Source organism: Ailuropoda melanoleuca, chromosome 6 (genome assembly GCF_002007445.2).
Source record: "Ailuropoda melanoleuca isolate Jingjing chromosome 6, ASM200744v2, whole genome shotgun sequence".
Lineage (NCBI taxonomy): Eukaryota > Metazoa > Chordata > Mammalia > Carnivora > Ursidae > Ailuropoda > Ailuropoda melanoleuca.
Window position 1 is genome coordinate 21,335,565 of NC_048223.1, and position 24,114 is coordinate 21,359,678.

At 37.7% G+C, this 24,114-nt stretch overlaps 1 protein-coding gene across 2 annotated transcripts in view; it reads left to right on the top strand.

Moving 5' to 3' along the window:
* Positions 1-24,114, top strand: part of KCNH8 (potassium voltage-gated channel subfamily H member 8) — a 365,555-nt gene that overhangs the window by 274,122 nt on the left and 67,319 nt on the right. For both annotated transcript variants that reach the window (XM_002924147.4, XM_034662055.1), the window contains exon 8: positions 19,157-19,354. In XM_002924147.4, coding sequence (XP_002924193.1) covers positions 19,157-19,354 — 198 coding nt within the window. The remainder of the gene's footprint in view (positions 1-19,156; positions 19,355-24,114) is intronic.

Sequence of the window (24,114 nt, forward strand, 5' to 3'; positions counted from 1 at the left end):
CTAATAAAGAAATAAATAAATCTTTAAAACAAAACAAAAAGCTAACAGGAGAAAGGGTCATAGTATACATGGATAAAGCAGGCCAGGTACTAAACTAAAGGTTACTGAAATTAAGTTCTGAAAGAAGTGGAGAATACAAGCCCTACATGAGGGAACCAACTATGACCTAACTCCAGCCCCAGTATCTGATTTTTCCAGAGAATTTGAGAGTCGGGATTTTTTTGATAAATGTTTGATATCTAAAGATTGGCAAACAATTTAGGACTTGAAAAGCATAGTGGTAGCACAGTGTAAATAACTGTGGACCTGATCAAGTCCATTGGTCACCAATTTGCCTTTCCAGACACACAATGAGTAAAAAGGGAGATAAGACAAAAATAATGGGTTGGGGTCTTGGCCGAGATGTGAAGACGTGATCCCTAAGACAAGAGAGACCAGAGAAGGTGTGACCTGATGAATAGAGAATTTTAGGAATTTTGTTCCAAACTCAAAAGGGAGAAACACAGACAATCCTTCTCTTTGTGGCATTTGCCAAACTGCTTAGCCCAGCTGGAAATTCCGGCGAAAGGGAATACACATGCTATTTTTAGGAAATTGGTCTCACACTTTATATACTAGCACTAATGAAAAGTTTTCTTCTGTTTGTTATCCTAATTGTGTGATTATTTTTTATAAAGTGGTATTGAATTTATTAAGAATTTCCACTAGCGTACTTTCTCCATTTGAGATTTTAACAAGCAAGACCGTAAGTGATAGATACGTGATAAAAGAGAATTAAACATTATATCTAAACCAATAAGACATCTAGTTTAAAAATGTCCATACCTCTTTTCTCCGTTCTTGTCATGTGTGCATGTATGGGTGTTTGCTTTGTATTTGGGGTTTCTCCAACTAGCCACAAACTGAAGAAATAATTAAAATGTGTGTCCTAGTCTAAGACCCTGTGGAGGCCACTGCTAAAATCTTCTTGCTGAAATGTCATTTACTTGGACATGAGTCTTTTGGTTTTTGTTTATTTCCACTGAGATTAGTCAGGAAAGACAGAGACAAATCCCAAATTTAATTCCTCAGAAACTCAGAGGCCAGAACCCTGTTAAGATTGAAATGATTCATGAAGTCTCTCTTTGCAAAGAGGGTCGATTTGTTTCCTTGTATATTTGTCAATGCCCCTGTCCTCTACACCAAAATTAAGTAGACTGGCAGAACCTGGATGCCAGAAGATTCCCTCCGTGGAAATATGAAAGGCGGAAATAAAAGTTAATGTACATCAAGCTTTATGCAGCTTTCAAACTCCATATCTATTTTCTCTTATGAAGACATTGAAAATTAATCATTGGCTGGACAGTTTCCTGTGAACCTATATTTGGTCTCAAAGGGTCAGACGTCACATGACGGTTTGTAAGAATGTGAGTTCTAGATTCAAACTTCAAAATCTGGATCCTCTCCTTACTATCTATGTGGGTTTGTATGTGTCATTTCCCTGTCTAAGGCACTGGGTCCTCATCTGTAAAATGGAAACAGGATTAGCTTCCTCACCCATAATGAAGGTCAAGTGAGAGAAAGTGATTCTCGGATGCTCAGTTCATGTTAACAGCTGATACTGGCACTGCCTGCAGCCCTTACTGAAAATCTGCGGCTGATGGTCAGATTACAGCCTTATTTTTAGCAGTCTTTCTAGCCTGAAATGGAATTCAGTCAAGGTTGGCTTTTTTTTGAGTGTGATACACAGGAGGGTGGTATTTCTAATTTTATCATTTGCCCATAAAATCATGTTTTTAGTGCTAGCTAATGCCATCAATTTTTAAAATATACTGGTTTAGGCTTACAGGTTGCAAAGCTATTCTGTGGCTGAAATGGTATATCTTGGAATATGTGGTGACTCTGACCTTCTAGGAAATAACCAATGAAATGATTTCAAAGAGTCAATTAGTACTTGGTTTAAAAGCATGTCAAAACTGAGGAGACATGATTCCTGTCTCCAATACAGGGTTTTGTATGTTTCATACAAAAAATGCTTGTTCATAGCAATACAAATATATTTGCAAAAATCCAAAAATAATACCATGGTGTAATAGGATTCTGAAGAGTTAGATCTTCTTAAATGAATAATCCAGTATTATTTTGTCGACAACTAAGCATATGTGACTTTGCAATTTTTCTGTCAACGTCATGTTCGGTGAATATGCAAGTCGTGTTATGGTAGTCATTCTTTACAAAGGCCGTGGCCATATTGAGTGTGTCTGGTCGGGGAGGGGGACAAAAAACAGTTCATTGCCAGTGCCAACTTAGAGGATTTTACATTCTTTAAAGTTGGTGAATCACGTATTTTTCATTCTCTGGAAGGGAAAGATTCCATCTTTGGATGGCAAGCTCAATGGAATTACTTCAGTAAAATTCTCTATTTTCTATGAGTCATTAATTGCATTGAGGCATCAATCAAACAATTAAAGTATTTTTATTTGACCAAATATTGAATTGATTTGATGAGGACAGATGTCTTGACCGTACCATTTTGAACCTTGCATTTTAACTAACTCTGTGAATGTTCGTCCTTGCTCTTTTGACCTCTAAGGACAGTTGCACTGTATATTTACTAATACAGATATTTTCACTAGAACAGCAACATTTCTGACTTCTCATCTAGAAAGCACTTGCTACAACTTCATTATACTTTTTAAAAATTTTTGGATCATATACATATACAGCAGTGTTAAATAATTCCTTTCCATTTCCTTTTTAAAATTTCTATTGCAATAACTTTTATCAAGGTAAGTTCTTTTATATGTAAACTTTACACCAAAGATTTAATTCATCAATCAATTTTTTCAAATCCCACATCAAGTAGAATGAGTTTTCTTTTGTGACGTTTGTACCAAGTCCAATTTTCTCAATGTAAGTTTTAAAGAACTAATTTGTGTTAAGAAGAATTTATTCTTCCATCATTTTTTGGTCAATAACAATTTTACTTTCCACAGTTTTAGCTATTGTGAATTTTATTTTTTGATTATTTCTACTGTGTTTAATTTGTCCCCAATCAATGTTTGCTGCCTTCAGTGTTCCTAAAGAATGTTTATTTTCAGTCAGGTCATTTTGTTTTGGAAACTAGCCAACTTGAACACGCTCTGTTGTAAACATCATCAACTATATTTGTTTCATTTCTATTAACCATGCTTATTAATTGGATAGGATAATTAAAATATGTTATTTCTTTGAACAAGGAACAAAGAGCACGAGATAGAACAATGATGGCATCTAGAGGAGAGAGGCGTCAAGTGTCTTTGCAATCCTAATAGTGGGTCAACATGTCCTTTAAATTTTTAGACACCTCAGTGGAATCAATCAGGAAACATATGGTTTTGCTAAGGGATGGTGATGCCTCAATATACTTTATTATCTGTCTATATTAATGGATCACTTTCTTCTAACACTCAAATTTACCCACTGGCATATGTCCATTTTTAGTTATATACATGATATATGATGAAAATTAATTGTCAACTCATCTTCTAATTTAGAAAGCTAATTTGTTTTGGAATCATCTAGTTACTTGTGACAAAGTGATGGAGGACTGCAGAAAAGGTGAAAAAGATCCAACATTTTACGCAGTAATCATACCTCAGGCACCATGACAGATGTTTGACAAAATTATCTTAAGCATCTCAACAAACAAGAAGGCATTTTTAGTTCCTTTTTGAGTTGCAGGAGCTGGAACTTAGAGGGCTAGCTTCCCTGAAGTCAGATTGCGAAGTAGTCATGGGGCTGCAGTCTAAGCCATTCTGCGAACCCAACGCCTGTTTTATATTCATGGCAAGTGTAGCTATTCTGTGGTCTTTATGATTGAGAAGGATATGCTTTCTCGCTTAATAAATATGTATTGAGTGCATATTAGGTGCCCCACCCTGAGCTAGGCTGGGAATCAAGCGTGTAAGACGACGATAATTCCTACTCTCAAGAAGCAGCGGTCTAGTGGGAGCTGCAGGCAGATAATCAGATGAGATAAAAGGGCAGGAAGACCTCCATGGTGGGAGGGGGAGGAGAGGAACAGAGGGCTAAGCGATGGAAATGAAAAATTGATTACATAGATTACTGCAAAGTGAGGGGGATAAAAATAAGTCCAAAATGAAATCACTGGAGGTGTGAGAGTTTTGCAAGATCCTTAAAAATGTTTGTAAGTGTGGCATCACAGTGATGATGGTTCGTATGATTGGAAATTATAATCTAGATACCAGCATAAGAATATGCTGAATGCCAGCAACCCAAATTCTTCACTATGAGCCTCTCTGAAGACTGAAAAGTGTTTCTCCCTCTTCTACATTTATTGGGCTTTGTCAGACCTAATGACCTTAAGATGAACCCCCAGCGGTTTCTCCAGCAGTTTCTCAAGGCCTCGGTACCTTTTGCCTGATTGTTTCTTCAAAAGGTATCTCTAGATTTTAAGAAGGTGCATTATCTGTTTGCATTATTAGTGTTCTCAAAATAAAGTTGAAGGAACCCCCCTGACTCTAGCAAGAATTATACCAAATTCATCCCCATATTATTTGTGATTTGTTTCTCTCTCTCTCTCTCTCTCTCACACACACACACACACACACACACACACACACACATATACCTAGGGAGTGAATGATTTGACAATTTTTCCTGTTAATTTATTCAAAAGCTTAACATTCTTGCCACAAAGTTATCCATTATATCAAATATTAGTCCTTGATGTGGCAACTTAAACCCAACTTTTCTTTTGGCTGATTGCTTTTGTTGATTTTTGATATCTTGGAAGAAAAAAGAGGACATTTTTAAGTTTGCAAACTTGTAGGTTAAACATACTTTCTGTGACTTCCTGTCCCATACCCTTCACTTCAGCCAAATTGCATAAACTCCTTTTCTCCATACGTATATTAAGTGTTCCTGGCCTAGTGCCTTTATTCAGCTTCCCAAAATACATTTTCCCTCCATCTCTATTATACTTTGCAGTACAATTTGAATATTCTCCTTCTTTAAACCATTTCTGCTTGCTCCAGCAAGGGGCACTGAATTCAGGCAAACATATGCTATGATTAGAGTTTCCCGAGTAGACTGAAAGGCAATGATGACCCAGCTCCCTTATCTTTACATCTCACCCAGCATCTCCATCTCAAAAATTATACATGGTTACTAAATATTTGGTAAGTGAATGAATTAGTTAATTAATGAATTAGGGGCAATTAAGAAAGAGAGTTGATCTGAATGTACACTGGGCTGGAAATTGGATGTGAGAACAGAGCGTTCAGGAGCCAAATCTTGTCATGAAGGTACAATTGCTGACAAAAACAAACAAACAAACAAACAAAATAGGAAAATCGACTGTATTCGATTCTGAGACAAAACATCAAAGATAGACATGAACCATCTGTGGGATGTTCGGAAAAGGGAAACCAAGCACGGGAATTGGCATCCTATGACCTTGAAAAAGGGGACCTCCTAAGTGGGTGGAGTTGCAGCTGAGGCCTTGACAACTGTATTTTTAAACCTTGGAAATGCTGTTATATTTTGGAAAAAGAGAGTAGAAATAGGGCCACAGGTTGGGGAACCCGGGAAGGCAGATTGGGCTCAAGCCTAGTCTTAGAGAGAGCCAGGGCTGTGACTACTGGGTAACTCACATGTTCCTGGGTCCTCAGCAGTTGGAAGTGGGAGCCAAGTCCTGCCTCTACTACAGCCTGGGCTCAGTAGGGCCCTGCGGGTCTCCCTCAGTCCTGTCTGGGCATGTTACTGCTGCTTCCTGCCATTTCCTCTCCGGATGTTCTGGTGTCCTTGGACTTCTCTGTTTTCATTACAGTATGTCTCTTGTCATCTCTGCTCTATGCCCAGAGTGGGACAGCTTCCTCCCTGAATGACATCTATCAAACCTGCCCCCTGGCACTTGAAACATGTTTTCCAGAAATGGGACTGAAGGTATTTCAGAAGCTATCATCCAGTGAAAGCATAAACACATTCCCCTCTCTCCCCAAACTGCTTGGAAGACCGGCAATTATGTAAATAAGCTATATACTGTACTTTGATTACAATGTGAGTTAAACCAACTTTCGCATGCCGGGCTGGAGACTAAACCATTGCTTGCCCTTGCTTCCATTGTTTCGAATCCATTACAAAGGCATTATGGTTGCCAAATAATGAATTTGTAAACAGAGTTGGTGTCTGCGGGTGAAATTAAAAGCCAGGTGCCAATGAATNTAAAAGCCAGATGCCAATGAATGGAATGGTTATAACATGATTCCAAGTGCTTAGTTTATCTAATATTTTTAATAAAGTCTAAGAAACTCTGTAGGAAAGTGGGTTTTCATAAGAAAAACAAAAGCTGTGTGGTCTCTAATTTCTCCACAGCATGGGCCTGACCTATATAAAGTCTCTTGCAAAGTCCACATGAGGGTAACCAAAGAGTTCTATTCCTGGAAAATGAAACCTTGGGGACTTGCTGAGAGTTCAGTCTACGGTTCCAAAAAGCTTTCACATTCCCCAAGCTTTTGCTTGTGCTGACCATTAATACATCAATGCCCACCAACTACCTTTGGAATAATAGCTAAGGCTTCTGGTGGGGGTGGTGGGGCTGCGAAGAGCATCACAAAAGTTTCCATGCTCAAAAAACAAATAACCCCACGTCTCCAGACCACACGTCCTGGATGATGGTGGCTATAAGCAGCAGAAGACAGTATGGGAAATTTCTATTTGTAGGTGGAGGGGAACAGCAATCACACAGAAAAATCAACGGGGGCAGCCATTTCTATGAAAGAGATGCAGATGGTCAGGAGCGTGCTAATACCAAAACCTTGACTGACAAGAAGGATCAGAGGTAGCATGGCATATTAACAAGCGTAAAGACTCAACTCAGACAAACCCAGACTCAAAAGACATCTTAACAGATGTCTACTCTTTGTCATGTTTGACTTGGCCTTTCCAAGTACTAATATCTTAATATCAACATTTTAGATTATAATTCTTGGCTCTTTGAGTTGTAAGAAACTGTTACACAATAGAAGATCAAATTAAATACTATATAAAATATTCAGCACATTGTGTGATCAGTGTGTGGTCTCCTGCCACGAAGGCACAAGCAAGAATATTACGACAAACTGTTTTTACCATAACAAGTGAAGTTAAAGCAAAGCAAATTGATGACAAGATATTCTAAGCCTATGTCCTTCCCATTTCGTGTCTTCAGTACCTCATGATGGAAAGTGGCATTTGTAATATGAATGGTGCAAAATCCCTGATTTGCAAGAAGGATGTGATTGTGTTTATTTCTGCTACTGTGTTCATTATTTTCTACAGATGGAAATGAGATGCTGGGTTAATATTTTATACCAGTCTTCAGTAATGAAGGATTTTAGAAGTCTGCATTACTTTCAGTAAGACAGAAGACCTTCATTCCTTTCAAACAACAGCAGCAACAATAAGAATAGCTTTTATTTAGTGCTTGCTGTGTTTAATACTGCATTCTGCTAAGCCCTCCATGTGACCTCTGCCTCTTGACATCACAGCAGCCTACGAAGTGAGTTTGTCATGTTCTTCATTTTAGCCAGGAGGAATCTAGGGCCCAAGAGCATGAGTAACTTAGCCAACATCACACAACTAAATAGCACTTTCCTATGCTGCATTGCTTGCCTTCTGGTATCCAGGTTTACTGGACTCCCTGGTCAGACACATTTCTCTGTTATCATATTTCTCTTCTGCGTTCTCCCTGCCTCTGTCTTTCCTTGATTTGTTGTCTCTGGGCACTCTGTGTCTCATTTGTAAAAATTTCTGTGGCACCTGTACGGGTCTCGGACACACCCCCTTGCACTGTGTTAACTTCACATCCTACCGCTCAGCCATGTGCTCGCTGAAAACTTACTTTGGAATGTTCATGCAAACTCCCACCACTTATTGTATTTCATTCCCCATCAAGCCATCAAACAAAGTTAGTTACATGTTTTTAAAGGCATTACTGGACATATGAATCAGAATCAGCTCTTCTAAAGGAAAACGAAGGCTGACACCTCAAAGTTGGTGTTTTATTTTGACACGTGGGCATTTCCTAGAAACTTGAAGAAAATACCTTTAGAACAGTCCCAATACCAAGTAAAGGTAAATAAAATCCAGAGGACTCTATAATGGGGTATTTGAATGCAACATTCCGGCATATTGTATGGCTTAACTTATTTAAGTTACTTTTATAAGTGAGATGTTAGAAAATGTATCTCCTTTAATGCATTTGGAAGAAATGTAATTAGAACTTTATTTTGAAGTTCTATAAACTGGAGAAACTTGAGATTCCTTTTTAATGGATGTCAGAGCCTATCCTTCTAATTTAAATGACTGCCAGGCAACTACTACAGCTGAGAAATGGTTTGCAAACGTGGGATGTGTCAATTCATTTTTCTTCCCTCGGTTTGTAGCAACTCTGAATCTTTGAGAGAAAAGAGAGAACAAAAAGGCAATTGGGGGCAGATAATGAAAATAAACTTTAGCATACCAGAAAAGTAAAATTGCTTGGCTGGATTCAGTTATTTTCATCCTCAATTATTTTCCTGAAACACGTTTTTGTCCCTTCGTGCAGAGGATGAGTGCTTTGGATTAGAATTTTCTTAGTGAGTGACAAGTTGTTGTCTTTGTAAATGATACTCTGAGCTCAGGCACCAACCTACGTCTCACAAACTCATTAAGCCATGAAAAACATATGAGCAATGACTCAAGAAAAAATGCTCATGTTGAGGCAGATCCGAAAACATTGTGAACTGTAAGAGCATTTTATATACGGTTGGTTCATAGTTTATGTTCTGTTAACTTAGGCAGGAGCCTAATCTTTGTTAGAATTTCCTCTATTTTTAGCCAAGACTTGCGAGGCATTTGGAAGTGCCTCAGTTGGTTGGAAACAGATGGCCTGCACTGCCTCTTCGTAGGATCAGTCAGAAAACTCTATAGTAGCTGCTCAACTGTGGTTTCAGGTTGTTTCACGTTTCTCATTCTTTCTAGAGTGTTTTTGTTTGGTTTGTTGTGGTTTTTGTGTTTTGCTCCATGTGATGATGGTCTATTTTGGTAGTTTACCATAGTGTATAACCTTTAAAATCATCATTGCTTAAGTGAAATGCTATACCTTAGTAATCAATATTCAGGAAATTTCTTTAATACAAACTTAATATTCAAGTGGACTTTAGAGAACTTGCACTCTTGTGTTAGCACAAGTGGTACATTCTTTTCTTGACAGTACCAATATCACATAAAATTGCTTCTGAAAAATTGTTCAGCAGTGGAAATAGAGCAGAAATGATCCATGCATCAAAATGTGAAAATCTTCCTTCCTTATTCCATCAATATTTGCTGATGGGTCATCACTCAAATAATAAAAAACAAATAAAAGATGAAGGTTATTACACAAGCATTTTGCTTTAAGAAAGTCAACCATTTGTGATGAAACGTTACAGGATCTTATTTCATAAAATCTTGATCTGAAAAAGATTACTAAAAGATTATGGAAAAAAGAGATTACTCAATCCAGTCACCTCATATTCAAGATGGAAAANTATCATATTTCTCTTCTGCGTTCTCCCTGCCTCTGTCTTTCCTTGATTTGTTGTCTCTGGGCACTCTGTGTCTCATTTGTAAAAATTTCTGTGGCACCTGTACGGGTCTCGGACACACCCCCTTGCACTGTGTTAACTTCACATCCTACCGCTCAGCCATGTGCTCGCTGAAAACTTACTTTGGAATGTTCGTAAACTCCCACCACTTATTGTATTTCATTCCCCATCAAGCCATCAAACAAAGTTAGTTACATGTTTTTAAAGGCATTACTGGACATATGAATCAGAATCAGCTCTTCTAAAGGAAAACGAAGGCTGACACCTCAAAGTTGGTGTTTTATTTTGACACGTGGGCATTTCCTAGAAACTTGAAGAAAATACCTTTAGAACAGTCCCAATACCAAGTAAAGGTAAATAAAATCCAGAGGACTCTATAATGGGGTATTTGAATGCAACATTCCGGCATATTGTATGGCTTAACTTATTTAAGTTACTTTTATAAGTGAGATGTTAGAAAATGTATCTCCTTTAATGCATTTGGAAGAAATGTAATTAGAACTTTATTTTGAAGTTCTATAAACTGGAGAAACTTGAGATTCCTTTTTAATGGATGTCAGAGCCTATCCTTCTAATTTAAATGACTGCCAGGCAACTACTACAGCTGAGAAATGGTTTGCAAACGTGGGATGTGTCAATTCATTTTTCTTCCCTCGGTTTGTAGCAACTCTGAATCTTTGAGAGAAAAGAGAGAACAAAAAGGCAATTGGGGGCAGATAATGAAAATAAACTTTAGCATACCAGAAAAGTAAAATTGCTTGGCTGGATTCAGTTATTTTCATCCTCAATTATTTTCCTGAAACACGTTTTTGTCCCTTCGTGCAGAGGATGAGTGCTTTGGATTAGAATTTTCTTAGTGAGTGACAAGTTGTTGTCTTTGTAAATGATACTCTGAGCTCAGGCACCAACCTACGTCTCACAAACTCATTAAGCCATGAAAAACATATGAGCAATGACTCAAGAAAAAATGCTCATGTTGAGGCAGATCCGAAAACATTGTGAACTGTAAGAGCATTTTATATACGGTTGGTTCATAGTTTATGTTCTGTTAACTTAGGCAGGAGCCTAATCTTTGTTAGAATTTCCTCTGTTTTTAGCCAAGACTTGCGAGGCATTTGGAAGTGCCTCAGCTGGTTGGAAACAGATGGCCTGCACTGCCTCTTCTTAGGATCAGTCAGAAAACTCTATAGTAGCTGCTCAACTGTGGTTTCAGGTTGTTTCACGTTTCTCATTCTTTCTAGAGTGTTTTTGTTTGGTTTGTTGTGGTTTTTGTGTTTTGCTCCATGTGATGATGGTCTATTTTGGTAGTTTACCATAGTGTATAACCTTTAAAATCATCATTGCTTAAGTGAAATGCTATACCTTAGTAATCAATATTCAGGAAATTTCTTTAATACAAACTTAATATTCAAGTGGACTTTAGAGAACTTGCACTCTTGTTTTAGCACAAGTGGTACATTCTTTTCTTGACAGTACCAATATCACATAAAATTGCTTCTGAAAAATTGTTCAGCAGTGGAAATAGAGCAGAAATGATCCATGCATCAAAATGTGAAAATCTTCCTTCCTTATTCCATCAATATTTGCTGATGGGTCATCACTCAAATAATAAAAAACAAATAAAAGATGAAGGTTATTACACAAGCATTTTGCTTTAAGAAAGTCAACCATTTGTGATGAAACGTTACAGGATCTTATTTCATAAAATCTTGATCTGAAAAAGATTACTAAAAGATTACGGAAAAAAGAGATTACTCAATCCAGTCACCTCATATTCAAGATGGAAAAATGAAAGACCAGAAAGGCTAACTGATGCATAAAGGATGATACATCAACTTAATTAATGGCAGGACAAAGATTAGGACCCTCATTTCCTGTCTCAGAGTCCAGTCTCTATCATTGTATGGTTAATCCTTTTTGTTTCAGAATTTTACCTCAAGAGTAAGTTACACCATTTCAGAAATGTAAGATACCTCTTGGTTTATGAGAACCAAAATGTGCAATTAGTGGAAACTCCAAGTGATGGAGTTCCTGTTCAAATTGGAACCCCAGATTTACTGATGCCTTCTCCTTAATGGAATCAACAAATCAGTATCAAGTACCACTGTAGCCTGGTGCCCTTCTAGTCTTATCCACGGTCATATCCTGTAACATGGGGTTGGAGTGGAAGGTGGAGAATGAGTTTTGGAACCTAAGTCTCTGAACTTCTCCTTAACTCTATTTCTTACATTAAAATACAGAAAGTCCATAGTTCAATTAGTAGTAATGTGTTAATGTTAATTTCATAGTTTGGTAAATATTAAGATATTAATATTGGGGAAACTTGGTGAAGGATATACAGGGATTCTTTGTACTCTTTGCAACTTTTGTATTAGTCAAAATTATCCCAAAATAAAAAGGTTGTTGAAATCAAAAAACAAACAAAACAAAAACTTACAGGGACAGGTACTAATTGAACCTTCAGGAATGGAGATAAATATGTAGATATTTTAAGAGACAATGGAGATGAAATCTTGAGCTTTTTTGTAATATTTTGTTTGTGGTTAACAACTCTTTTTTTGAATGTGTATAACAGTAGATACAACACCTCACAAATGCTTTGGCTTTCCATTGCCGCACAATCACCATCCCTACAAACCCACAAAAGCACATACACACACGCAGACTTCTGACACCTATCTTCATATCTCTCAATCAACCCTGCAGCTGGGCAGGCCCACACCTCAGCCCCTTGTGGGAGGCTGAAGAGACCAGAGACATTCTCATGCTGTGCGCCACAATCGTTGTCTCCCCCTGCTTTGCATCTCCCAGTCAGACACCTCCTGTCTTAGGACTTATAAGACTCACAGTACTTTTCTACCTCTCATCTGAATGAAGTCCAGAAGGATTAAGTATGGAGGGAGGGGAAGCAAATGTTAAGTATAGTATTTTCTATGCTTGGAATTTACATTAGAAGCCTCTTGATCCTTGCTGAAGTAATATTCAGGTTCTAAATGCCATGTTATCCCTTGTCTACGGTGAAAATTATGTTTGGATAATTCTTCTATTTTCTCTGATATGATATGTGCCTTTGGGACACAATCCCCCGCTCTAAGCAAAAGTGGCCACTGGAAATGCAAACTTATTTAATAATGCTTTCAACAAGCACAATTAAAAAGATCATTTAAAATGATTACTTCTTTATAAGCAGTGTAGTATAGCAGAAAGATCATGGATGTTTAGTTAGAAAGGTATGGATTTGCCTCTCAGTTCTAAAAACTCCCTAAAAGAAAGGAGAAAATTCTGAACTTCTCTGTTGGGACTCCATCAGTTAAAAAAAAAAAAAGGCAGAGTAATTGTGATATTTGTATGAAAATGATATTATGTGAAAGCCTAGTAAAACACTTGACATTTATTAAATGTTGACTGCTGTTGAAATGTTGTTGGTACTCCACCATGTCCCCTCAATCTGTGTGATTCCCATCCTTAGAATCTGTATCTATGCCTGAGGCACTGTCCTCTGATGTGGAAGGCTCCTTCAATAGAAGTCATGGCAATGGTGAGGAAGTCATGCTCCCTTGGAGCTGCCCGCAATCAATGAGGGCTGATAGTTGGTGTATATATTCCCCTGTTCCAACAGAGGGTGTGTTCCACACTGGTCCCAGAGTTTCTCCAGTGGGATTAAGCTCCAATTGCCTATAGTAATAACTTGCTTAATTAGGCATACCTCATTGGCTGCCTCCACTCTCTTTGCCCCTTCCCTATTCTTTTCTAAAAATATTTACTGGGCCCAACACTTAAATAAATTACTTATAGTTAAGCAATGTTTCAGGGTCTGCTTCTGGGGAGCCTTAACAAAAACTATGTCTTTCTTACCATGTGTGTCCACCGTAATAAAGAATGGCACCTTGCTTGGAAAGGCATTCAGGTGCACTGCAACACTAGTACTCTTGGGTCTATAGCAAGTTGAAGTACTGGGCATAGTGGTCAAGAGTTTGGGCTCCAACCGCACACATATCTGGATTAAAATCCTGATACTGCCATCTTGAGCAAGTTATTTAATCTCCCTGAGCCTTAGCTTTCTCATCTTTAAAATGGGGGTAATAATTTCTAAATGGTTATAATGATTAATGAAGTAATGAATCAAAATATGGATGCTATGGATGATAATTGTACCTAGTCCATAGGGTTAGTGCCTATAAATGAGATGGAAGATGGCCTGCTTCAGTAGAGTGTCTGGAGCATAGAAAGGTCCCAGTAAAATGTAAACCATGTGCCAACTTAGTAATAAGAAAGGTCTAGCATAGGCTCCATTCTTGCTTCTAGCTAAATCCTAATACAACACGGTTCATTCATACCAAATTAAGTAAAGTACCATTTTTTTTAAAAAGATTTTATTTATTTATTTGACAGAAAGACACAACGAGAGAGGGGACACAAGTAAGGGGAGTGTGAGAGGGAGAAGCAGGCTTCCTGCAGAGCAGGGACCCCAATGAGGGGCTCGATCCCAGGACCCAGGGATCATGACCTGAGCCGAAGGCAGACGCTTAAAGGCTGAGCCACACAGGGACCCAGTAAAGTACCATTTTAAATTATAGGTGTGATTATGTATGTTCTAGTCCCTTCTCTTTTTTCTCTACCCGTACAAACACATCTTAACACACACATATAAATCTGATTTAATAAGCTTATATTTTACTGGGTAGTTTTTCATATTACTAAGGTATTTTCTATGACAAAGAAATTCACCATAGGCTTTCTTGAAATAACATGCTCCTATTCCTTTCATTAAACCTAAAATATCTGCTAATTTACCAAATGCTAACCTAAACTAAACTTTTCAAGAATACATATGCTGTATAAAGCAGGTCACACCTGTACAAACTGTGCACACAGATGCATCATAAAACTAAGTAAATTATTGTAGGAAACCAAAAAGGTAAAATAATTAAAACTCCCATTTAGAGTTAAAAGTATGTAATTAAGCAAAATATTGGGCCCATGGTAAGTATGCAATGAAAAATATATGGATTGAATTATACTAAATTATAGGCTCTTCTGGGCACAATCATTAACAGTCATTTATCTCTGAAATTGATCTTTATTCCTCAAATCTACTCTTTTATTTAATCAATTTTATTAAGACAGGATTATTTTATGGTATCTTTCCTTTTTATCAGAAGGCAATGTATTCAGTACATTTAGATTCTACTTTATGTTGTGTATGTTTTTTCCTTCAAAATGTTGTTTTGGAAAAAAAAAATTGAGCAGAAGCAGACAGACTGTTCTAGGACATCCCTTCCTTTAGAGATGAGTTTCTCTGGCATAAAAAAAAGATTGGCTTCCAAATTGGTTAAACTGTTTCTTCTGTACAGTACAGTGACATGTTGTCTTGTTACAGTGAACATGTGCTCTCATTTCGGACGAGCTGTTCCGTGAAAAAGTTTTATTTAGCCCACAGAGCCAATCCCCGGATTTGTGGGTGTTACCTCCTTTTCGTGTTACCAGGTTTTGTCATCATCATTATTGCTTTCGTTCCGTCAGCTGTAACACAGTTTAGTAGCAACCTTTCTTAAAAAAACAAGATGTTTCTGAAAATAGACAGAACAGTTGGCTAGACAGAAAAGAGATATCAACAAAAGTAGGTCTGTTGTTCCTCTGTGTTTTGCTCCCTGAATCACTTCTGAGAGAGCTTCACACATTGTAAATGAACAGGCTTTGGATGAGGATATAATCTAATATAATCTGTATGTCCTAATACAAACTTTTATCCTATTTTATTACAGAAATCAATTTATATGGACACTGCTTTGTTTCAGAGAATTCTTAAGTGTTTTACTTTTGTTCAAATTAAGGAGTTTAACAAATGTATTGACTGGGTTGGTTTGTTTGCTTTTTATTTATTTATTTTTTTAAGTGAGAAAACTGGCTTCTGTAAGTAAATAAATACCTTAATTCAAGATCAATAGATGGATCCAGTTGTTTCTTCATGGTCTGATTGTACAGCTGATTCAGCCAAGAGGAAGTAGTAGCTTTATTGTTTCTGATTTTTTCTTCCTCTGTGCATCAACTAAAACAAAAATTAGGTCATGCAATATTTGCTCTTTGGACAAAATGACATTTTCCAGCTTCACAGTAATTAGCAGAAATGACCAATATGGGACAAAGGGATAAGCCCCTCTAATTACTTCCTTGCCCAGCAGAAGTAATATGACATTCCTTTCAGAGCACAAGTTGGAAGACACATGAGAAACAGCCAACTCACTAGCCATTCAGCATCCTGTGGTTCTCATATTTGACAATGTTTTGATCAAATGCCTACAGGGGCACTGTTCTGAGAAATCAACATCCTGAATAGGACGATAAATTCAGATGTTATCTCTGCTTCCTGATTTTACCTCTGTGTCTGGACTGTCTTCCTACAGTGTATATAAATATACCAGTAATATTTTTTAAATGCACATTTGATTTGCTTTTGTGATATCTCTTCATTTAATCTTGGATAAGTTGTCTCTATTTCTCAGTCGTTTTCTATACAAGATTAAACTAAATTTTATCAAGTCGCCCTTTATCACTTCCTCCTTCCCCTCACTTAAACTTCTAAAACAGAGCTTTTTAATCCGATATGTATGAAAGGGCTTCAGGAAGCCATGAGCCAACTGAAAATGAATACAGAGTGGTACAAGTGTCTTCACATGTACTTCGTTCTGACAAAAGGATCATGTGGGTGTATAACTCCCCCAATTTTAAGAACTACTGCCATCTGGATTTTCTCCCTCTTGTTGCTATTAATTAGGAAATGCTAATCCCTACCTTAGATTCTACTGAATACACAGGGTCACCACTTCCTTTTCCATTACAGTTCATCGGTGGTCCCTTATTTTCTCTTACCTTTCTGGATTTTGTACTTTCTTATTCCAATGTAAGTAAGAAAAGCAAGAGAGAGAAAAGAGATATGATAGACTAACCCTCTGCCAATTACAGTGGTTGGCATGTTCATATGTGGCACCTCATTTGATCACTGCACCCCTACAAGTTAGACAGTATCCTTTTTTTTACAGATGAGAAAAGTGAAGCTCAAAGAAATTAGTCATTCCTACAGCCTGTAAATGGAAGAATCCAGATTTAAATCTGTGTTGAATCTAGTGTCGGGGAGGAAATTTTTCCTTCCTCCCTTTTATTTTCTTTGGCAAGCCTAATAATTACATTGACATAAGACAAACAGAAGAAAAACAATTAAATTTAGTACATATAGGAGTCTCACATAGACATGAGGGGGTCAAAGACAGGCAATTGAGGCTTATAATGCCTTCCTGAGCTAAGACAAAGGGGGCTTCAAAGGGAAGGAAGACAATTCACTGGAGGATGAGAAGAGTAAATATTTGCTGTTCTGATGTAAAAAGTTATCCCTGATAGGCTCCTCCGCTATGAGCCTGCTTCTTCCTCTCCCACTCCCCCTGCTTGTGTTCCCTCTCTCGCTGGCTGTCCCTGTCAAAAAAATAAAATCTTAAAAAAAAAAAGTTATCCCTGATAATAGTTCTGTTCTTGAAACAGGCCCCCTATCTAAATTTTTTTATTTAGTTGAGGGGGAAGTAAAAGTCTCTTCTTGAGTCTGTTAAGCCTTGATTGCCTTCAACTCAAATAATTCACATGCCAAAGTGGCACATTCTAGGGGTAGCCTGCCCTGAACCCCATCACTAAAGTTTATTCTGTCACAAAGCTTTTCCAGACAGAGTAAATGGTCTTAGTTTACTAACAGCATCACCTTTTATAACATGTAACTTACATTTTATTATTATTTGCTATCATCAAAACATACATTCATTATTCTAGTACAAATTTACAAATGCACATATACTGTTTTAGTGCATCAGTGTTGTCATATTGTCTCATACTGCGACAGAGTGCAAGAACATTTATACATTCATTAATTCATTCACTTTTTAAAATAACATGTATTAAACCTTACTCTTGTCAGTGCTTTGCTAAGTTCTGGAATAGTGGTTCTAAGTTCTATCTTCACATTAGATTTTACTGGGGGCCTTTTAAAAAAATGCCAGCACCTGGCCTTGGCAACAGACGTTTTGATGCTGTTAGTGGAGGTGGCACTTGGGCAGTGTATTTTCAAAAAGCTTTCCCAGGCATGGCCAGTGTTGAGAACCATTGTTCTAGAGTAGTGGTTTTTCAAAGCATGTTCCCCTCCATCTGCAGCATCAGCATCAAATGGGAACCCATTACAAAACAGATTCTTGGACCCCACCCAGCCTCCTGAACTGTACCAGAAACTCCAGGGATAGGACTTAGCTATCTCTGTTTAACAAGCCCTCTAGATGTTTCTGAGGCAAGCTAAAGGTTGAGAAACACTTCTCTAGGGACACAGGATGAATAAGGCACAATACTTGCCACTAAGCAATTCTCCTTGGTCTCAAGGAGTTCCCAGTTGTTTAAAATATGCATTTAATTACCTAGCACAGTTCCATAATCTATAACTGTAGTTGATAATGACAGCATTATTACTACTTAAAAAGTGTAATGACTTTCATCTCTTCTGGGGCAGTCGTTAAATGAAGTGTTTATAAGAAAGTATGGTTAGTGAATAACATCTCTTAACAAAAGTCTTATGAACTGTATGGGTTCAGCTGAATTGTCACAGTGTTTTGTAACATACACACACACAGTGAGAGAGACAGAATTTTAAAATACACAACTTTAGAGGGTAAGTAGTTCCAATAAAGGATTTTAAAGTGGTCTTTGTGTTGTGTTTCCATTCTATTACTGTCAATATCGTACTTGCTATTTCTCATCTTTACTAACGTAGCTTTTTTTACAGCGTTATGACAGCATAATTGACATACAATAAATGGCATACACTTGAAGCACTTAATTAGATCCATTTGGGCACATATATACACCAGGACTATAAAACAGCTGCAAGGGGCATCCAGTTCTATTCCAGATGCCTCTTAGTTGAGCAGCTCTCCCCCCCTACCCCCAAATAGCAGAATGGGGTTGCAGAGAAGGCTTCCTGAAGAAGGTAGCATGAGCTAAGACTTATAAGCCAACTAGATGTCACCCCAAGTGAATAAAATGGGGCAAGGTTGTGCAGGATGTAAATAAAGCACTTCTCATCTGTGTGAAGTCTAGGTTCTCGTGGTTGTTGCTATTTATCATCATGTAGGGTTTAAAAATACCTGCTAGACCCCTTTGTCTCTTAAAATTCCAATTGAGAAAGGAGCTTAGCCACTAAGGAAATACACAACACTGTTACTGACAGTAGCAATCCCGGTTTCTATCTCTGCAGGTAATCTCCTGCAGTAGGGAAACCTGTTTAGCTTCGACCACCCATCTGCTCTTGAATGCCCACTTTTCTGCTGTGTCTTAAACAGAACAGCTTGCATAAAAGTGATATTTTTGCTTTTGTAGCAATGGAATCTTATTCTTTGCCTTTAACTTCCTTTTAACTTTTCTCTCTTCTTTCTCCTGGGCAAATTAGTATGTCCCTAAATGTTCATTTATCATTACCGTCAGGTGCTCATACCGGGACTTTACTCTTTGGGCTTAAGTTCTCATTCTTTCTTCTATTGCAGGCTGGCTCCATGAGCTGGGAAAGAGACTAGAATCTCCATACTACGGCAACAATACCTTAGGGGGCCCGTCAATCCGAAGTGCCTATATTGCTGCTCTGTACTTTACCCTCAGCAGCCTCACCAGCGTCGGGTTTGGGAACGTCTCTGCTAATACAGATGCAGAAAAGATCTTCTCCATCTGCACCATGCTGATTGGTGGTAAGGCAAATTCTTCTTTCACACCAACAGAAGGTGCCATGCCATTGCTCTTCTGTTTATTCGGTCCTAAAACAAAATAGAGATATATTATTTAAATTGGAAGAGTCTAAAAGCACACATTAGAAAATCAGTGACAAACACTTTAATACACATATAGATTATCAGTGAAAGTCTGTGATGTCAAAGAATTCCATTTTCTGGACAGATGAAGAAGTAACCATTTACTTGATGGCTGATTTTGAAAGGACAGGAACTTTTTTTTCTCGGTGTACTGTTTACCCCTAGTGTTTGTGAATTACACGAGTCTGAATTGCAGGTATACGTTGAAACTCCATTTTATCATCTCAAACAGGTCAGTGTTATCAAATTGTATTAATCCTAATATAGTACATTAAAGATGTTTGATAGATCACTTAGTTAAAAATAACAGCAAAAACAAAGAAAAACACCCAATACAATAATAAATATTTAACATTTTAAAAGTCGTTTTTATGTTCCATTCTCTGTGCTAACTGCTTCAGTACAATACCCTGAGTAATTCTAAAGGCAAATCAATGGGTTGGGCACTATAACTATCCCATTTAACAAATAGACAAATTAATATACTACCGTCTCTGAGCCCCAAACCCACCTTCTGGGCTGTGCTTTGTAATGCTGGGGTTTGGACTCTGCAAACCTCATTTTTCTTTGCCATCCGATTTGAGTTCCTTCCGCCGATAGGGGCGCCAGAGGGAGACTGGAAAGCAGGACGTGGAGAGAGGAGACTGTCAGCTCCTGTGTCTGATGCACCGTGAGCGGCAGACCATCTCTATCAGCAGCAGGCGGTCCCAGCGTTCAGCGTCTTCAGGCACTCCAGCCTCATTGGGTCTTTTTGGAGATCTTGGCATCAGTTGGGAGCGCCTCCACATCCAAAGTCAGAGCCCTGGTTCCTTATGGCTTCTCACAGCTCCTCTTTCCGGCTTCTATGTTCTGAAAGCACACTTCTTCCCTTTGTTTATCCATCTCCGAGGACAGAACGATTATTATATCCATGTTACCGCTATACTCTCTTTTTGCTCATTTAGCTCTCTAGCCCCAGGAAAACCAATTCTCTATAGTGAATTTCCTCCATTGAAACCTTTAGTTCAATTTCCCTTTTCTGAACCTCCTAACTTACACAGGATTGACACTATTATTATTCACAGCTTTCAGATGATAAAATCTAAAGCTTGGAGAAAGAAAGAAACTTTCGCAATGTCACACCATTAGTAAGTAAAAGAGGCAAGGTTTGAACCTAGATAAATGCTTACTTCCATATATAAATACATAATCGGAAACTTACTGAATGACAAGCCGGCTCTCATGGAGTAGTAGGAGATGTGATTGTTTACCTGGGACAAGTAAACATTCTTCTTAGGCCAGAATTCTTAAACTAGGATTCTATCAGTGTTTTTTGCCCCATATGCTTCTCCCTAAAAGCCTTTTTATGCCTTCTTTTAATGGTCTTAATCCCAGCCATCTCTTAGAGTTTCAAGCCTTATACTAGGGGATGGTTCCTACCAGCTTCCTTGGGTGGAAGATGTAAAATGAGTATGCGGGGCTTTAAGCAATGACTCATCCAGCCCATGGCGAAATCAAAGAAGTATAAAGCCAACCCTTCCCTCAGGGAACTTGTGGTCCAGTTTGGAGGAGATGCGCTGAAACACCTGGAAAGAGTTTTAATAATAGCAGGCAGTAAACACTAAATGCCAAATCAGTTAGGAAGTTCAGAGGCAGTGACAAAGCAAGGGCGAGGGATCGGGAGAATTTCTTGGAAAGGCAGTGCTTATGGCAAAGATGCTGAAGTGGCATGCTGGGACCGCAGCAGTTGTCACAGGCTCTTGGCTGACGTACAGCACCAACAGCCCAGGGAGCAGAGACCAGAAACTCTCACTTTCTGAAGAGCTACAACATGCCAGACAGCGGTGGTGGTTTTATACCCAGTATTATGACTTCTACAATTGCCAGTCTCCTCGATGGCCCGTCTTTCAGCTTAGCAAAATGACAAGCATTTTGCCATCATACTTATTTAATATTTGCCCATATTTCTCCTATTCCTGGTGGAAATTTGGGGAAATGCTCAAATGCTCAAGGCTTACCCTACTGATTTGACATTTCAAGAATCTGCTAGATAATTGAGCTTTTATTCTCTATTGATCCACATGCTATACTGTGAATGGTCCTGGATCAGAAATGGTTAAGGCATAAATTATTCCCTGCTATTCACTGTAAGTAGAAAGCAATGCTGGTCACAGGGCCAAAAGGTAGGGGAAATAATCAGATAATGTTACTTTGTGACTTGTTAAATGTTCATTGATCAGATTATCCTGGTGCAAAACCAGTGTTCATTTGTCAGTGGCATTAAAACATTTAGGTGACTTGAATAGCAGTTAGGAAACCGCTTTTGAATGGCAAATGGCATCTAAGTAACTTGAATTTATTAGTTAAAGCTCCTCAAGTTTGTGTTTGTGAGAAATAACTGTATTATTGTGACAATTACCCTCGGCTAGAAGAAATGATGCCTGCGTTTTAATATTTCCTAATTAACTAACTAGCATAACTTTGAGACCTAATCATAAGGGCTCGCAATATGGAACATTTTGTTCATTTCAGTCCCATAACACTATGAGACAGAAGTTATTAACACCTTAATTTAGATATAAGGCAGTAGACATTTAGTGAGTTCAAATGCCGGGATTCACTGAGACCCAGCAAACTTCTTACAAAATATCCATTTTATTATATACTACAAATTAATTTTATTCCCTTAATTTCTACAAATATACACAAATAATTTATTTTTTTAAAAAAAATTTAGGCATATATTACTATGGAATAAAGTCTGAGGTATCTTATTAGGAATCTCCACCCAAGGCCAATGAAACTACTAATGATGGGGATGCCATATTTACTACAAAAGCAGGCAGTGGCAGAGGCACTCACTGGCTGAGTGAGGAGGTGGGAGGAAGGGGAAGCTTTCATGCGAGCATCTGTAATGACAATGTGTGCCAACCACTGATTTATGGGAAGAATATTTAAAACTATCAAAGAGATCCAGCAAAATTAATAAGGAAAAAAAAAACCCATACCTGGACAAATCTATGTAAACTTTGAGAACACCCAACACAAAAAAGTAACCTTAAAAGTTTCAAACAACTATTATAATTAGTAAGTGAATATTGTAAACCTGTAAAGCTGATATTTCTATATTATCAGATGTGCAATTCTACTATACAGGAAACTACAAAACATTAGTGAGAAAATTTACAAATAATGGAAGGATATACAATGGTGATAGTTTTAAGACTCAATATTATAAATATATCAGAGTTACCCAAATTAATCTAAAGATTCAATGCAATGCTAATGAAAATTCTAGTACATGTATGTTTATGTGTGTTGGTGTGTGTGTGTGTGCGTGTGTGTTTGAAAAATGACAAGCTGTTTCTAAGGGTTAGTGCAAACACAGAGCTAAAACTAGTCAGAACAATTTTAAAGAACAAGATTGGAAAATTTGTACCACAGATATCAAGATGCATTGTCACATTACAGCAATTAAGAAAGCATGTGTTAGGGGCACCTGAGTGACTCAGTCAGTTAGCGTTTGACTCTTGATTTCGGTTCAAGTCATGATCTCGGGGTCCTGGGATTGAGCCCCGTATTTGGCTCTCTGCTCAGTGGAGTTTGCTTGAAATTCTCTCTCTCTCTCTCTCCTTCTGCCCCTCCCCCCTGCCCTCTTTCTCTCACTGAAATAATAAATAAACAAATCTTAAAAAAAGAAAGAAAGAAAGAAAGAAAAAGGAAGCACGTGTTAGCTCAGGAGCAGACAAGCCAGTGGAATAGAAGAATGTAGAAATAGGCCCATGCACATAGGGTCACATTATTTATGACATAGGTGTCATGCAGTGTGAAGGGGGAATGATGATTCTTGCAATAAATATTGCTGGGTCAAATGTATATCTTCATGTTGAAAAACAACTTTGACTCCTCCTAAAACTGTACATTAAAATTAATTCCAGCTGGAGCCCTAACCTTAAAGAAAAAATGGGTAAGCAAAACTACAGAATTTGTATTTATCAAAAGACATTATTTAAGAGTGTAAAGAGAGCCATAGGATAAGATAAAGTATTTGCAAACATTTATCTGACAAAAGATTCTTACCTATTATATATAAAGACTATCTACATATCAGTAAGAGCAAACAATCCAAAAATTCATAAAAACTTTAAAAAGTATTTCACAGATTTCCATGCCAAATAGACAGTACAAATATATAAAGGTGCCCAACATCATTCATCAAGGACATGTAAATTAAGATCAAAATTAGATAGCATTTATATTCAATAGAATGCTATTCTTAAAAACAATGACAACCCATGGGTCTGAGAAGATATGGAACATCTTGACTTCTCCTATACTGTTGATGGGAGTGCAAGTGGTACAAGAGTTTTGTCAATATCTACCAAAGCTCAACATACTTGTACTCTGCCACTCAATGCTTCCACTTCTGAGAGTATATATCCAATGGAATGCTTATATATATATCAAAAGACAGATAAATGCATGTAGAAGCATTATTGTAAGAATCTCAAACTGGAAATGCCCATTCATAGGAGAATAAATAAGTAAATTGTGAAATCGTTATTCAATAGAGCACTATACAGTCATGAGAATGAATGAACTATTACATCATGCAGCCACATGGATGAATCTTACAAACAATGCTAAGCAGAGAAGCCAGA